The 17,163-nt window shown below is 38.6% G+C and overlaps 1 protein-coding gene across 1 annotated transcript in view; it reads left to right on the forward strand.

Annotated features, from left to right (window-relative positions):
• The first annotated feature begins 453 nt into the window (after positions 1-453).
• The window catches only part of MARCHF11 (membrane associated ring-CH-type finger 11), a 31,278-nt gene continuing 14,568 nt past the window's right edge, over positions 454-17,163 (forward strand). The window contains exons 1-2 of the mRNA XM_062499647.1: positions 454-717; positions 1,657-1,812. Of these exons, the coding sequence (XP_062355631.1) occupies positions 454-717; positions 1,657-1,812 (420 nt within the window). The remainder of the gene's footprint in view (positions 718-1,656; positions 1,813-17,163) is intronic.

Raw genomic sequence — 17,163 nt, forward strand, 5'->3', positions numbered from 1 at the left:
GCGGGGCAGGGGTGCGGGGGAAGCCGGTGCTGAGGGAGGGCAGGAACGCCGGGGGCGGGCGAGAGAGCACGCAGGAATTTTCGTCCCGGAAAGGGGACGAGTTTCCCCCGGTTTCCCCCGGCTGGGCAGGCGCTGGGGCGCTGGCGAGGGCGGCGGCTTTCCCGGAGCGGGGCGGGGGCGGCGGTGGCGGAGCCCGGTGCCGGACCCGCGCCTCCCTCTCCCTCCCTCTCCCTCTCTCCGTCTTCCCTCCCTCCCTCCGTCCCGCCGCCCGCCCCGCCCCGCCGCCCGCGGCCCCGCGCGCCGCTGCTCGCACAGCGCCGGGCCGTGAGGGAGCGGCCGTGCCGGGTCACCTTCGCGGCCGCCGGCAGCCCAGAGCCGCCCCCGCCGCCCCCTGCCCGCCGCCATCCGCCGCTTCGGGCTGTCCCCGCCCCGGGGGAGCGGGTGCCCCGGGGCATGAGCTGCGCCTCGGGGAGCGTCGTGCTCCCTGCCGGGGACCCGCCGAGAGCCGCCCCGCTGGAGCTGCCGGCTGGGGCGGGGGAGGCCAGCGGGGACAGCCCCGAGGAGGGCGAGGGCCGGAGCGGGAGCTCGGAGAGCGGGGCCGCCGGCGGCGACAAGCCCGAGACGCGCTCGGTGTGCAGCAGCAGCGAGAGCGGCAGCGGCGGCCACGCCGGCGGTGCCGGCCCCATCTGCAAGATCTGCTTCCAGGGCCCCGAGCAGGTGAGGAGAGGCGCCGGGGGCGGGCGGCCGGCACCCCGCACGCCTTGGCGCTCCCGGCTCCGGGCCGAGCCCTGTCCCTGGTGCTGATCTCGGCGTCGCTCGCCGGCGAGGATCGCCCTCCCCGGCTGGCGCTGTGCGAGCTGGTTGTGGGGAACGCCTGGGGCGAACCTGAGCCGGCGCAGAGCTCTGGGAGAATTCAGGGATTTTGCCGTGTCTGGCTTGCACGCTGGGTGTCCTCTGGCGCTCTCGCTCCCTGGTTCACCTCTGAGGGACTCTACACAGTACGAATTTCTCAGGTTTCTGTTAGACTTTAAAATAAGTGTTAGCTTACGGGTAATGCTGAGAAGACCTCCAAGTATCATCTCTGTCGTGACGTTACTGGGCATAATATCACCAAAGGACCTGTAGCTAGCATTTTATAGCTTGTCTTGGAGTTGGAAAGAAGAGAATAACCGATTTATATCATACAGAAATTACTGAGTGAAGTGCTTAGTTACACTATTCAAGGTCTAGGCTGATAGCAGGCTAGTTGGACAGCAGAGAGCCGTGCTCCAAGAGCAAGGTTCTCTTGGAATTGTGATGTCACACATTTTTTTTCTGAGTGATTACTTCACGCTGCTCTTGGAGAAATGTATCCAACCACTTCTGGTGGCTTTTGATGTATTTGAAAGGGCTAATGGTACTGTTGTTTAATGCATGGCAATATTTCAGTTATTTCACACAGGTACATGAAACAGCTTTCTGGCTTTTCTCAGTAGCAGCAGCTAGGTATTTTTAAGACAGTCGCATTTTTGAGTATTTCATAGCCAAAATACATGCTTTTCCACATAGTGACATTGAGACCAGGTCATTGTTACAGACCCCTAAATATTTTGGTATCAAGTGTACCTGTATGTGAAAGGTTCCTTTAAAGTTGATGTTTCTGTATTGCCTTTCCAGGGTGAATTGTTAAACCCTTGCCGCTGCGATGGCTCAGTACGATACACACATCAGCTTTGCCTGTTAAAGTGGATAAGTGAAAGAGGGTCATGGACCTGTGAACTCTGCTGTTACAGATACCATGTTATAGCCATTAAAATGAAAAAGCCTTGTCAGGTAATTTGTTCTTTTTTTAAAAAAAAAAAAAAAAACAAACCTATGTCTTATCAGTATTTTTTTTAATTATTCTTACTTTTACTTCCAAGGTTTTTGGAAAATACAGCAGAAAATCCTATATGCCTCACCAGCTAGCACTTGCACCCACATGAAGTTGTTTTTTAAGATCAGTTAAATATTAAAATTTGTAGTGATTTGGTTCTGTTATGTTCTTCTAGTTTTTGGCTTGCTGTAGAAATGGTCATTAGAGGTTGGTAAAGTCTGTAAGTAGTTAAATCATGCTGAGATGTGACAGAAAATTTGGAGGTCCCAGATTCACTTTCTAAACTTTAAACGTCTTTATTTTTTGTTGAAGACTCACTCAAAGGTTGGTTTTATTCTTTCTTCAAGCTTGGGGTCCAGAGGGGAGAGGCGTAAGAAAGCTTCTGTTGTCTGTGTATTCATCTACTGTAAAAATGTTAAAGGAGGTGACTTTTCAGACTTGGCATAATTCCAAGCAGTAGAACACTCTTAAAGTTCTGTCCACCAGTGACTGTTTCAGAAGCTGAAGTGTGCAGTAACATTTTCCACTCCTCTGTTTCAGCTGCATCAGAACATGAACTGGAAGTTAGAGCATTGTAGTGGGAGCATGTTCAGGGAGAGGTGGGGGAGAAACTCAATGCTCCTGCAGATCTCTTTGGGAAGCCTTAATACCACTTTGCATATCAGAATTCTTTAGAAGCTTTAAATTCCATCTTGGAAATTGTATTTTATAACATCTGAGGAACACATTCAGTAAGATAATTGTATCTTTTTTTTTTTTTTTTTTGGTTTTGATCCTAAGAGTTCAGAGATGATGGAGTTCTCAAAGGCCAGAGCACTCAGGTCATTTTACTGTGCCTTTGTTTGATTGGAGTTTTATAGAAAAGACATGGTTGGATGGTAATGGCAGTTGTGTGAACGTGATAAGCATTCCTTGGATACAGAGTACTGTATCCGGACTACTTGCTTACAGCTGTTCAGATTAGGGGCATGTACTTTCAGAGTCAATGGACTTCAATTTTTTTCCTTTATAAATCCTCAAAGGAAATGTTTTGGTAAACTTTCCTGGATAAAATCTTCATGATGTAAAAAAGTAAAGGATTTTTAAAGCACGCCAGAAAATTAAGGCAGTAGATTCTGTTTCTACACAGACATGGTTTGGCATGGGGTTTAATCCTTTTGGCTTTTTTTAACCTTTTAAAAAGTCTTTATTTCTTGCATATATCAACAGCAGTCTCATCCTTTTCCTGAAAAGATTGCAATAACAATAGTTTGCAATTACAGTATCTAAAAATTGTTGTTAAACAGGAAAGACATGAACAGGCAAAAACACAGTACCCTGCAAAGAGTCATCTAGTACTATTTGAGATGTCCTAAGGTAGGCAAAATGTGTACATAGAATAGCAGATATGACAGAATTTATGAGGGACTCTGGGACTGCAAACAGAGGCCACGTGGATATTAAAGGACATCTGAAAAGTCATTATATACCTGTTTGTGAACAGCAGAATCAAGTCCAAGTTTGAAGTACAACTATTCAGTTTCTGTAGAAAAAAGAAGCTAAGAAGAGTCAGTAGATGACACAGTAGTCAGCAAAGTTTGGCAAAGCTTACAAGGGAAGTAGAAAGAAACTAAAAAGATGAAAGTTAAATGCCATTCCTTGCATTAGTTGTCACCTTGTTTTCTTTTTTTTTTCTTTTTTTTTGGGGGGGCAGGCAGGGGGAGGAGGGAAAGAAACCAGATTCATGTTTCTCATTTAAAAGCTTAATACTTGATTTATTCTTAACCCTGTCTTTCATTTTTTTAGGTAAGTCATTTAAGACTGTCCATTCTTTCTTGACAAAATAGCATACAGAAAGATTTAATGGAGTTGCAACTCAAATAGTAAGTCAGACATACAATCCTGAGGTCAAATTCCTGACACCCAAAAGATCACCCATCTCTTTGAGGGAACACAGTAGTACCTTTCTTAGTCTCCTACATAGAATATTCCTCTTGTAGTAACAGAATCTAAAAGGAAGTCTCAAACTGCAATTATCTCTGTGATTTTATAAGGGGAATCAGTCTTAAAGTGCACACACTCAATCCCCCATATTCTTGACTGTAATAATATTGGCCATTTTTAGCAACTGTCTTGGCTTAAACTTTTGGACAGGTTCTGAGTTGTTTTCTACACTACGCAAAAGCTAGTTTTAAGCTTACTTTTTGGTTAGTTTTAACAAAAAGCTAAGGATGAGACCATTTCAATACAGAAAGAACTTAAAACATCATCAGCTGAAGCAGTGAATGTACTTTAAAGTTCCCAAAAAAGCAGGACTTCTTCCATTAAATTAGATACAATATTTGGACAAGAGTAGTTTACTCTCTAAACAACCAGTTGTCCACCTCAGTCCATCTTCCCAGAATTGTCTCTACCAGTCTTTTACCTTTTAGAACTTTGTAGGCACTGTCATAGGAGGCAAATCTGGTGCTATTAACAAAAATAGCTTTTACTCAGATGAATGCAGATCTACACCAGGTCTGTGGAAACCTGGTCTATTTACTTTCTATGGTCTATGCAGATTTACAACAGCACTTCAGGTTTGCTTTCACCTCATGCATTTAAGGAATGTAACAATGTGTAGAGACTTAAGAAAGAAGAGATTTTTCTATGTTTTCGTTCAGAACATTGGAATAGATGTGAATATTCCATTAAATATCTAACATGTTCTGTGGTTTCTGTTGCTTCATGGAAAGCAAAGTCATCTCCAAGGGGTACCTCTTCTGGAGCAGTACATTCAAGAAACAGAATATTTCTGTTTTGATAGAAATTCTTCCAGTGTCAGTTTTCCAATTCCAGATTCAGAAGTTACTGCATAATTCACTTTTAAGAATCTAATCCTGGAAAGACGTAGATTTTGTTATAGGAATAAACCTTAAAACATTAAAAAAAAACCCCAATTTAACTGTGGGCTAACAGTGGAAGATGAGCACACAAACAGGTTGATGACATTTGATTTGATGTATGACAGAGATTTGAAATTTTTCAATATCCTTCTTAGGATCATATCAGAAAGATATATTTAACCTTGCAGTAGTCCATTAACGAATAAACATGTTCATGTTGCTGGACTTGCTCCATTGGCAGGGTGGAATTTAATCAAATAATAGTCAGGGCTATGTTAATAACTAGCAAATTCCTTTACTGCCCCTCAAACTGTAATGAGGAGAGTTGGAACAAATACTGCTTTAGCAAGGGAGTTTTGCAAGGATTTTTTTGCAAAGACTTAAAAAGGAGAGAGAAACTTCAAATGTATGACTTGTAAATTAAACTCATTCAGAGTTATATTTGAGATTAACAAAGAGAAAGTGCAAAAAGGAATATTTTCTGTTAGTTTCTTAAGGTTATAATTTGTACAGGAAATACAGTCCTAAAAGAAATATAAGCACATTGTTTTATTTTTATTAGTGCTATACAATTTTTAAGCTGTTAGGAGATTAGTTCACTAGACTTGCACTTAAGTAGGAATGTGTGTTGAAGAATGTCAGTGCTCTTGTAAGATACAGAAATAATGTTTAAAATTGGAATAGAAACATGCAAAGATTGCGAATGTATACTTTGGTGCTAAAACCTATCACTTCTATAAGTGAGCAGTAAAGATATTTAGAGAGTAGCTTTTTCTAGACAGTGTAGTTTGTCATAAAATAGTGTTATTAGTTGTTAAATAAATCCTGTTCATTTAAACATCATATTCTGGTACTTTGGTGGAATGAATCTATTCCAAAAGTGTTACAGTCTATGGATGTGCTAATTTAGAACCTAATTGTATGCTAATTCAACACCTTTTCTGGTATCAGAAAAATTTCAAAATTAATTTAAAAAAGTAAATGCTTACTTGTTAGGCCTGATTTCTTAAAATAGAAAAAAAAATAAAGTGCTACTTTTCAAAAGGTAGTTTCACTTTTCCAAATTTTGTTAATGTGTAATCCTCACTCATTTGAGAAAGCTCACTGGCAACAAGTAGATAAGCACGAGCAAAACTCTGTAGCAGACTGTGGGTATGTGAATGCATGTTACATTAAAAAGTGAAAAAGTCAAGTTCTTCAGATACTTCAGTATGGAGGCCAGTGTCCAGAAAAAAATTGTGTAGTAAATGTTCAGTTAAAGTTTTTGCTAACAATTATGCTCAGTTGGATGACAGTATTAAGTTCCTCTAGGCATAACTAAGAAGGGGAAAGGGAAAAGGCTGAAATCTCCAATTATGTATTCTAAACTGCACAATGTACTAAGTACAATCTGTTAATGTCTCTTCCTGTACTGAAGATCCAGACAGATATTATTCCATGCTATTCCATATGTCAGTGGACAAAAAAGGATTTTTCCAATATTGGATAATTTACTAAGAAGTTTGAACAAGAGATAAGGGAAAAATCTATGGTTCAGTACCCCTGGCACTGAGACCCCTGGTACACTAGCCATTTCTAACTATAATTCAGGTTTTGGCATCTCAAATGGGATGTGTTTTAAGAGCAGTTAAAGCTTCAACTGCAGTTGAAGCAGTTTTGTACTTGCTGAGAAAAGTACCTTTTGTCATGGGCTTAAAAGATGTGTTACAGTCATTGAGACATAAGACAAAAGTGATGATGAAAAATTAATTTTTAATGTATGAATAGTCTTAGATATGCTACATAGAAAGAACATGCAAGTTTTAGATATATTGATAACAGGAGGATCCAAATATTTATTTAAATTTAAGATAATTCTGGATAAATTTAAGATCACTCCAAGAACAAATTCATGTATTGGAGTGACAAAACTATACTGCTTGAGGAAGGCTGGGACATGAAAATCCTAGAAATTTTAATGAACCTAATTGAATGGTAAAAAGTGGCAGAAGGAGACTAATGCTGTAGTTTTGTCAGGAGAGAGAAATCTGAAACAGAAAACTGGATGTCAGTCATCAGCATAGATATAGTAGCTGTACTTCTCACACTTTTTTTTTTTTAAGCATCTGCTTTTGGCCACTTCTAGGGAGAATTTACTTTACTAGATAAACCTTTTTTATCTGATACAGTCATCTCAGTGACTGCACTGGGTAGGTGGTGCTTATGATCAGTTCTAAGTAGCATGCTTAATGAGTTTAGAAACAAAAGGATAGCAGAGCTGTTGGAGAGGGCAGTTGAAGGTTTTTTTTCTGTGGTGGGAAAGGCAAAATACATTTTCTGTCTACTTTCTGTTAAAGATCTGAAGGTAAACGAGATACTGAAAAAGAATTGGGTAAGCAAGTGGCAGTGGTGAAGAGTACAGAGAATATAAAAGAGAGGAGAGTAAAAATTTCACCACCAACTTAAAAAACAGAAATGCAGAAAATAGAAGGCATCAAAGAGAAAATTCTGATGGGATAATAAATTTCATGTTGTGTTTTCTTTGTTATCTTGTAATTAATGCATAGAGAGACTTGGAAATAAAAGAGCACAGAACTGGCAAATAAAGGCAGCAAAGCGGTGTGGAGACAAAAGTCAGTTTAGCTTGAGAAAAGATTGGGTTGGTCATTCAGATGAGAGACCATATTTTTCACAGAGCAAGTGAGCAGGATACTGGTGCACTGCTGGCATACTAGGAGCTGAATATTTATTTGGCTGTTAGCATACAGAGCTGAAGGAGTATGAAGTGGACATTACAGTGGAAGGGAGGAACAAAGCTTTAGAAACTTTTGAAAAATTGATATAATTCATAATTAATGACAGGTGAGAAAGAACAGGGGATGGAAGAATATTGTAAGTAGCAATGATCTGAAAGTCATGAAATAATGAAGAATTGTAGGTGAACAAAGGAACTGATTATATAATCACAGTCAGAACTGGGTAGGGATACAGAAGAACTAATAACAGAAGACTATATTGACTACAAATACTGAAGCATATTCCTAAGTTATGAGAAGGAATTAAATTCATCCTAAGAAGTCAGAGCAGACATCAAATGGGAGCTGAAGCCATCAGGAAGGAATATGGGGGGTTACAGAGAAAATCAAACAGTTTAGCAGTTCTGTCAGACTTCTAAGTATACTCTAAGGTAATCAAGGAGAATACAAAATTTAAAAAGCAGAGCATACTTGAAAAAAAGAATAGTATTAAAAGTATGTGGGTGTGTGCCCCTCATTTGTTACTCTTATTTTCTGTAGCTTCTTAAAAAAAGCAGTTGCTTTCTGTTTTTATTTTATGAGATGTGAATATTGTGCTCAAGGCAGTTTGTCTGCTAGAATAGTGTGAAAAAGCAGTGCAATGTAAACTGTGAATGGTACTTGGAAATTATTTTTTAATTACAAGTGACATCCTGATCTAGTGGTAAGACATATAGTATAGACTTAAAGAGTAGCATAATCTTGGTATATTAAATAGTGGGTTAACTACTTCAAGGAAAAAAAGTGGATTCCTTCAGCCTAAGATTTTCATAAGGTAGAATGACTTGTATGAGATACAATGCCAGGCTGTTTTTCAGAGGAAATATGTTGAATTAGAATTATTGTTGGAAATATAAGCATAAACTACACATTTGCAACAGACTTCATTATAAAAAAACATCCAAAAGTAGGAAAGGGTGTGAATGGGAATCAAGGTTGCTACATATACATAGGTGCTGTCATTTGAAATGCTAAGAATAACAATGCAAGGCTTAAGATACGGTGTCAGACCTGTGTTCAGGAACCTTTGTGTTACCTTTTCTTGTAATTTTCTGTTTGTTTGGGTGTTTTCCCAATGGCTTGATCTGCTAGAAATTTGTTTAGTGATGAAAGATTTCCGAGTTTTTTGCAGTACAAATTTTTGTCTTTTGTTGTATGTCAAAAATCCTGATTATTCAAGTCTTTAATTCCTATCAACAGAGATTAGGGGAAAAATACTGAAACCAAGAAGTGGTTGTTTCATCAGACTTCTTTTCTTACTATGAAAAATTGTTAATACATGATGGTGTACTGCTTTTATACCTTGTGTCTCTGATTCCTTACCCTAATCAATTTAGCAGTGCAAGTAGTCTGCTTTGAGCACCACATGCTGCCAATACATCCTGACCTCTCTACGAGACTGTGTTAACTCTGAAGTGTCCCTGTAGTTTTACCCACAAATGAAATTTGTCAAAGAGAGTTTTATTAAATTAATTTTGAAATTTACTTTTCATACTTCTTGTTTTTTGATGTTGGTCCGTTCTTGCTGAAGTCTTCAGCACTTCATCCCAATGACTGGCAGTCACCGAGCACTTCATTGAGCACTTCACTGAGCACTTCATCCCACTGATTGGCATCCCAAAGACTGCCAACTTACTTCTTTCTTAATTTGCTGTATTGAGGAGACAGCTTTTGCACCTCTTGCACTTGTATTTTTAATTTTTTTTGTTTCATGTGTAGATTCAAATTGGATGTTTGGTATTCACTCTGGAGATTCTTTCTTATTGCTTCAGCAGTGTGCAGAGAATGGCCCCTGCCTGCTTTCATGCCTACAGTGCAGCAGTGAAGGAACACTTTGGCCTCAGTTCCTTTGAAGTACTTGTCTGAGTCAGTGCATCGTCATTGTGCATTTTGCTTGCATGACTCTTCTGCCATGGGGTTCTTTGCTGCTTGTTTCAATTTATTTCAACTTCCCTTTTTATTTACTTTTATTTCTTAATTACTTTTTTTTCTCTTCCTTTTGTTTACATTTCAGTGAAGCTCATGGAGAATGAGTATTCTCATTCTTGGCCACATGCTGTTTCCTTACCCTCTACTCTATTCATGTGTATGTGTCCCATTTTCGCATATTTTTCTGGCAGTGTCTTCCCGCCAGGGAAGCGTTAAATTTCTCCAGTTCTGTGATGAGCATATTCCCAGTACAGGAATATAACATACTGTTACCCCCACAAACCATATTAGAGGATGAGGCCTATTTCCTAAGCTAAGGCTCATTTATTTTTCTCATCTTTTATGGCCAAAGAAAAGATATAATGAAGTAATTCCTTAGTAGTTTCACAAAGTCATGAACCTTGCCATCAAGATGAAATGCTAGCTAGCTTTATGTGTATTTAACTACTCTCCTAACACAGGAAGACTATTATTCCAAGCACTACAAGGAGTTTGGAAAAAAGCAAATTCCATAAAACTGGCAGTCGGGAAACTGTTGCTGAAGAAAATTAGAGTAAATTTCAGTGTGCCTTCTCTTCTTTCATGGTCAGGAGGCTCCCTCTGCTCCATGGACAAGAACAGAGAGACAGAGAGTCTACATCTTAATGGAACCCTTTATGTATCTGTCATTGTTTTATCTGAGCAATCTGCTATTTACAGTCTACTAGAGCCTGTGGTTACTCCCGGCATTTTATGTTCCTTCTTGAGTGACTAAATTCCACATGTGTTTCAGGGCTGCTCTTTCATAGGAGGAGAGCAATATGACAAATTTTACTTGAAGGACAGGGTGTAACAGCTGATGCGAGCTCCCTGAGTCACATCAGAGTAAGACAAATAGAATATGATACACTTACACTAGCAGCCTTTTCCTGCACCTGCAGCACTGTTCCTCCACATAGCCACTGTCTTTAGTGACTACAAGAATCTCAATTTAGTGACTACTGTAAGCTCAAATAATTCGATATCACCTTCCAAAAAAGACACTTTGATGGTATTTGAATATACAAGCTGAATTTAAATCCTGCTGAGACTTAATAAGGAGGGTCACTTCCTCCTCACCCACCATTTACAGAATACTGCATATCATCTCATTGTCTGCCGGATGCTTGCACCAAATATAAATTTGATTAATAATGGATGATTTTCTGATATCTGTCACACTTACGGAAAAGATCTTCATATCCTCCACTACGCGGTATAAACAGAGGGACCTTAAAATACATTTTGTAAAAATGCATTCATGGGTGCATCATCACTCTCTACAACTACCTGAGAGGAAATTGTAGTGAGGTGGGTTTAGCCTCTACTCCCAAGTGAAGAACAAGCAATAGGACAAGAGGAAATGGCATCAATTTGTGCCTAGGGAGGTTTTGGTTGGACATTAGCAAAAATTGCCTCATTGAAAGAGTGGTCAGGCATTGAAATAGGCTGCCCAGGGGAATGGTGAAATCACCAAGTCTGGAAATGTTCAAAAGGCATGTGGATGTGGCACTTGGGTATGTGGTTTAGTGCTGAATGGAATTGTGCTAGGTCAATGGTTGGACCTGATGATCTTAGACATCTTTAGCAACTTTAAAATTTGATGATCCTATAACCCTGGGATTTCAAAATTCTCTACTTTAGACTGGCTTTCCTTTCTATAGCTTTGGTTAAAAATCTAGAAAATATGTGAAATTGCTGGTTGATCTACAGAAATGTGCCTATGTCAGAGTTCTCCATTCTGAATTGATGCCATGTACTTGACTGTGTTCAGAATTTTGTGAAAACTCTATTCCACATTCCGTGGGAGGAGCTTATGGCTGCTGGCATTTTCAAAGCTTGTCTTTCCCCTGGGCCTTTCCCTCCTGCTTTTGTAGATGTCACTGATACAATTGCTGTGAACCTAGCCACAGCAATTAAACCTACAAGAGCTAAGGACTTCAGTCTTCTAGTCTAGATTGTTTTAGAATAGAAAACACTTTCAGTAGTTTAAGTACTCTTAGATGTCTTGGTAGTCAACATGAGTCTTTGGTAGTCAAAGGCAGTCTCAGGTAGTCAAGTGAGTCTTTGTCTTCATTGTACAATTCTCATGCATCAGGTCCTCAAGATAACCTTCAAAATTCTTCCTTCCTTGTTTGGATTCAGAGATACAGGCTTCCAACCTGTTTACATAAAAATCATCCAGAATTTCTGCCGTGCTATATCCCACAGTCCTGCATTAGAGTATGTTAAGTGTGGGCAATAAGCCATGTCTTTGTCTCAGTGTCACTCTCTCTGTTTTTGTCATCACTTCTCTGGGCAACCTGTTTTACCACTCTCACTGTAAAGAATTTTTTCCTAATAGCTAATCTAAACCTACTGTCTTTTAGTTTAAAGTTGCTAGACATCGTCCTATCACTAATAAAGTAAAAATAATTATCCCCAATAAAGGCTCCCTCCCTGTCTTTCCTGTTGTCCCTCTTGTAGGGGAAGAGAGTTTTGTGGAATATGTTTTATGATAAGAAAAAGAAAATTACTTTAGAAAGCTAACTTTTATTTACAAATTCAAATTCATGCATGAATTTGCATGCCTCCAAAAGGACAGTTAGTTTGCACATCTCATGTTTATTTTCATTACTAAAGGAAAAGCACTTTCAGAAAACTTCTGCATGTGCTGGAATACAGCAGTCCAACTATTCAGACTGCCTGTGGCTATCAGCATCTCTGAAGGATGTTGGTCTGAAGTCTTAGAAACTCTGCTTCCTGCATGAGGATTCCACCACTGGACATGGTTGAGAGTCAGGGCTGCTTTATTTTGGTGGACCATGAGTAGGCATTCATGAAGTGCTATTTTAAAAGCTGTTGTACTGGAAAGTTGCTTAGGCTTGTTTTCCAAGTCACAAAAAAATACCAACCTTTCTCCTTCAACTCCTCATTCCACGTTCCCTGACTGGAGAAATGATACATTCCTTCAATCTCTCTTCTCCCTTAGAATCCTCTATGAGTTAAGGCCAATACAACAGAAACAGTTCTCTTCAGTACAGCATAGCAAAAAACTGTCTGGTGTCCATATACTGGCCATTTTAATGTTTGGGGGTTTTTGTTTGTTTTGTTTGTTTGTTTGTTTGTATAGTTTATGATAGTGATTCAAAGTCAGTATTCTGTAATTCAGAGTTGGGTGCTGGATAAGCTACTAAGTCAGCCAGGCCTGACTAGGCAAACCTACCTGAAGGAATGATATTAGGTCCTCTCTTTACCATATGTCTGAGCCACTTACCTCTTTGAAAGCTTTGAGCCACAAGATCTTACACTACCTTTTTCACAGCCCTGAGACATGTTCCATTAGCTCTGTCTGCAGTCACCAGTTTTAGATGCTCTACACTTTCTCAGCTCACAGGCTTGATGTTTCCCAGAGTCTAATGAGTAACTGAGAATTCCATCTGAGATGGAGAAACCTTCCCTATTTTTTGTTAGACATCATCCGTGTAAGGATGACTTGCCCACAAACTCTGGATATCAAGAAATTTTTGTCTGACTACAGTGACAGAATCAGGGCCTATTGAAGATCTACTTCCCTGTTTCTATCCATTCAGAGAGATGAAAAAGAATCACAGGATCACAGAATGGTTTGGGTTGGAAGGCACCTTAAAGACCCTGTAGTTCCAATCCCCCCTGCCAGGGGCAGGGATGCCACTCAATAGATGAGGTTGCTTAGGATCCCATCTAACCTGACCTTCAACCTGTTGCAGTGCTTCACCATCCTCTGAATAAAGAATTTCTTCTTAATTTCTTTCGTTTTTTTCAAGTGGATAGAACATTGTTTCAGGGCTTATATCCTACAGGACCACTAAGGTGCTTTTCTTAGAATATCCTAAACTAGTTTAATCAGAGCTCTGGATAAGGCCTCCAAAAACAGTGCTGACAGTAATCTTATGAGCTTCTGTTTTGAAAAGAAGACCAATAGCTCCATCATATGTAATTAGTGAATGTAAAGAGGGGACTGTTGCCTAGAAACAGCAAAATGTGCCTGTGTTTATAGTCACAAACTTAAAAAGTGACAATTGCAGAACAGTAAATGGTTCTTCCACAAGTGTGTTATGCACATGAATAGCATGTACTTATCTTCCATTCTTTTTGGTGCTTTTGGTATTTGAGAGAAACTTATGGTATTTTTATTTAATCCTGTGTTTGTACTGCAAGAGATGGTACATAGGTTATATGTAAGTCATATAAGCACCGTTAAGCTGAGAACAATTTATAGCTTGGGAATTTTCAAACACAGTGATATGAATGGATATTACATTCTTTGGTATTGCAGTCATTGTTTCTTGCAGCACTATGATTGCTGATGCACAGTGTAACAAATCAGACAGCTGAAAATTTTCAAAAGCATTTTGTGCAATTTAATTTAATTACACCAAGGGATTTTAGACACATTCATGATATGGTTAGAGAGAAATAAAGAGTTTCTGGTATTGTGTATACTATAAAGACAGCTATTCTCTTGTTTTACAGATAGAGTTATAATATTAGATGACATGTAATTGCCACTCTCTGTAATTAAGCACTACATCTTATATGTTTTTATAAAAATGGAATCTTATAAGCAAGTGACTGATCAAAACCATGGCTACCCAAACTATTAGAAAAAATTTATACTGATTCAAACAACAGCATGTATTAGTGTGTAATTATGATTATTTGGCAGTACCTGAAAAAACAAATGCAATTCATTATTAAAATTTTGCTGTTTAATATATATTTAAATGACAACTTAATAATAAAATATTTATTAATAATAATTTTAACTTGAATACATTATACTAATTCTTACAAATGTATTATATGTCTTTTTAATAGTTATTATACGTAACTATTAAACTATAACTATTATACATAACATATACATAATTCTAGTTATTATACATAATGTGTGATATATAAAACAATTAATAAATTACTTAATGCTTCCACTAGGCCAAATTTTAAAGCAGTGTATTATTTACCATATTCATCTGTACAGTCTAAAATTTTATAATTATGACTTATTTCTCTTTAAGTGGAGATTTATTGCTAATTTAATTAACTATGAAATCAATGTAATTGATTTATTAATCTAAGAAATTACATTCTAATTGGCTTGTAAAGCAAACTCTGCCAGATTTCATGCAACCCAGAACCCAGGATTGTCTTCTTCATGATTGCATGTTAACATATAATAGCTTGGTATTCTTACCATCCTGCCTTCTAACCTTCATCCAAGACACAAATTATTTTACTTCGGGATTAGACAAGGCTACAACCCAAATCCAGGATACATTTTTTAAGTCTTTTTGTTGCCCTTAAAATCTGAAGTACTCTCTGTTTCACATCTTAAAAACAAACACATGAAATCAGGATTGCTTCTTCTCTCATGAACATCTTCCAGATTTTCATAAGAAAATTCTGACTTCAGTCTATGAATTAGTTTTTGCTCAGGGCCAAGAGGAGCAGAGGCCAGTATTCTCAGTTGAGTTCTGGTGAGGTTGTATCCTTCACTGCTGAAACATATCATTGCCATATAGCAACAGTGAGAAGACTGAACAGGGAAGGTGCATCTTCCTAATTAAAGGTGGAGAGTTGCTTTGTTCCACAATTATTGTTCGACTATTATGACTAATGTTGCTGCAAGATCCAGTGACAATACATAGTGATGTTACTTGATTGCATGCCTTTGGATTCATAGAGTGTCTAGAAGCAGATAGTGGGAAGCAGTAATTCTGATGTACTTTAAACAAAATTATGTTTTACAACTAAACTGTGCTTATCCAATCGAATGTGTTTGTGCATCTGCATTCTGAGGGTCCTCTTCCAGTCCTCTTTCAGTGAACTAGAAACTTTGAACTCTGAAATTTCAATTACATGGAATTTCTTTCACAGAATTTCTATGGTTCTTTTCCATTAAAGCTTTTCCATGGCTTCTTTTATTGCATCCAGAGCCCACTGAAATATGCCAGTGTCAGAAATAGTTCCTAACGCTTTCTTTGCACCATACTAAAGTCATTTCCCTACTTATCCCTATGGAGATGATGTGAATAGAGTAATCAATTTCATTTGCTTTCCCTTTGGTTCAGTGAACATCTATATATTGTATGGGAACTGGAAGTGTTCCAATAAATTACTTGGAAGAAGTTCTACTATTAAATATCTTGAATAACACTGAAATCTCAGCTATTAAAATAGTATCCTTAGAGGTGAAATTTAAAACCCTGCTTTAAGGCAGGTGAACAATGGGTTTGAGGCAAGGTTTTCATAAGGGAATGGACCAACCATTAAAATGTAGAATATTCTAAGATAAACTCTCTCTTATTCCTTTTGCACAGGTTGCAAAAATTCTTTATTTATTCACAGAGTCAAAGAGACAGAGTAGCCAGCACTTTTGGAAAGTCGAGCTAGCAAAGGAAATGTTTCAGTAAAGGAACCAGAATTAATATTTGAATACTTTCAGCATGATAGACAAGAAGGCATCAACAGAAATTATCAAGAACAGATGATCCCTCTGTATAGTGACTAGCGTCCAGGGTATTTCTGTGGAAGAGGCTTGCTCTGGCCCTCCATGCTGAGCAATTTTTTACATACATTTGGTAAGTGCATCAATACATCATGAACTGCACAATCTTAGCCTCATGCTTAGCATTTTTTTTAAATTTCGAAGTTGTCAACAGTTTTAGCTAGAATTTACAGACAGTTCTTTTCCCAGGAGAGAAGGAAAAAGCAACTTCAGAACACTTTCTGATACTGTCTATTCATGTTCAAAAAGCAAATTACTGAACTGTATAGGCAAAAAGTGGTTAACCCTCCTAAGTGGCTACATGGCATGAAAATTGTTAATATCTCCTTCATATCACTTATTTATGATCTTGCTGAGGTTTACTTCCTCAGTGCAATTGTTGTGAAGGTTTTTTCTCTCAGTGTTCTTCCAGGAATGTAGACCTGACCATATCTTGACAGTCTATGTTTGAACTAAGCTTTCAGCTTAATTTTGCAGATCACAGATCGTCTTTATGTTGCAGAGATTTCAACAACCATGGCAGGCTTTAATTTCCTCCAGTCATTAATATTTAATTTTCAGATAATGCTATCAAAAGTACAGTAGGTTGTAATGAAATTCAGTATTTCCAATACAGCTGCAACAGGAATTGAACAGTTCCTACTTTACAGTAGGAATACTATTTATTCACATAGAATGGTAATTTCATTTTCACCAAATATACACATCCATGGCATGTGCAAAATACCGATGAGCTGAACCACTAAGCTAAACTTAGTATCACAGGAGTTAAAAGTTAGCTTGAAAATAATTTACTTAACTCTACATGTTTCTCATTTCCTCCAGGAGTCCTCCTAGACTGTCTCCTCTTTGCTGTGTTATATGTCAGCAGATAGCTGTTCTTGTTTGTTGATGCCCCCCATGATAACAAGGGCTAGCAAGCATGAGACTTCCTCCAGCTTCCTACAGAATACTTTATCTGTATCTTCATTCTCTTTGGATAGCCTGTAACAAACTCCCACCAGGATGTCTTCCTTGTCACCCTTTTCCCTTCATCTTTACCCATGAACTCTCAACTCTGTTGGCACAGTCATTAAACTCTAGACAATTATAACACTCCTAATGTTCAGGGCTACCTTGCCAACTCTCCTTCCTTGCCTATCCCTTCTGAAGATTTTGCAGCCATCCATTGCAGCACCCCAGTTGTGCAAATCA

Source organism: Cinclus cinclus, chromosome 1, assembly GCF_963662255.1.
Source record: "Cinclus cinclus chromosome 1, bCinCin1.1, whole genome shotgun sequence".
NCBI classification, from domain to species: domain Eukaryota; kingdom Metazoa; phylum Chordata; class Aves; order Passeriformes; family Cinclidae; genus Cinclus; species Cinclus cinclus.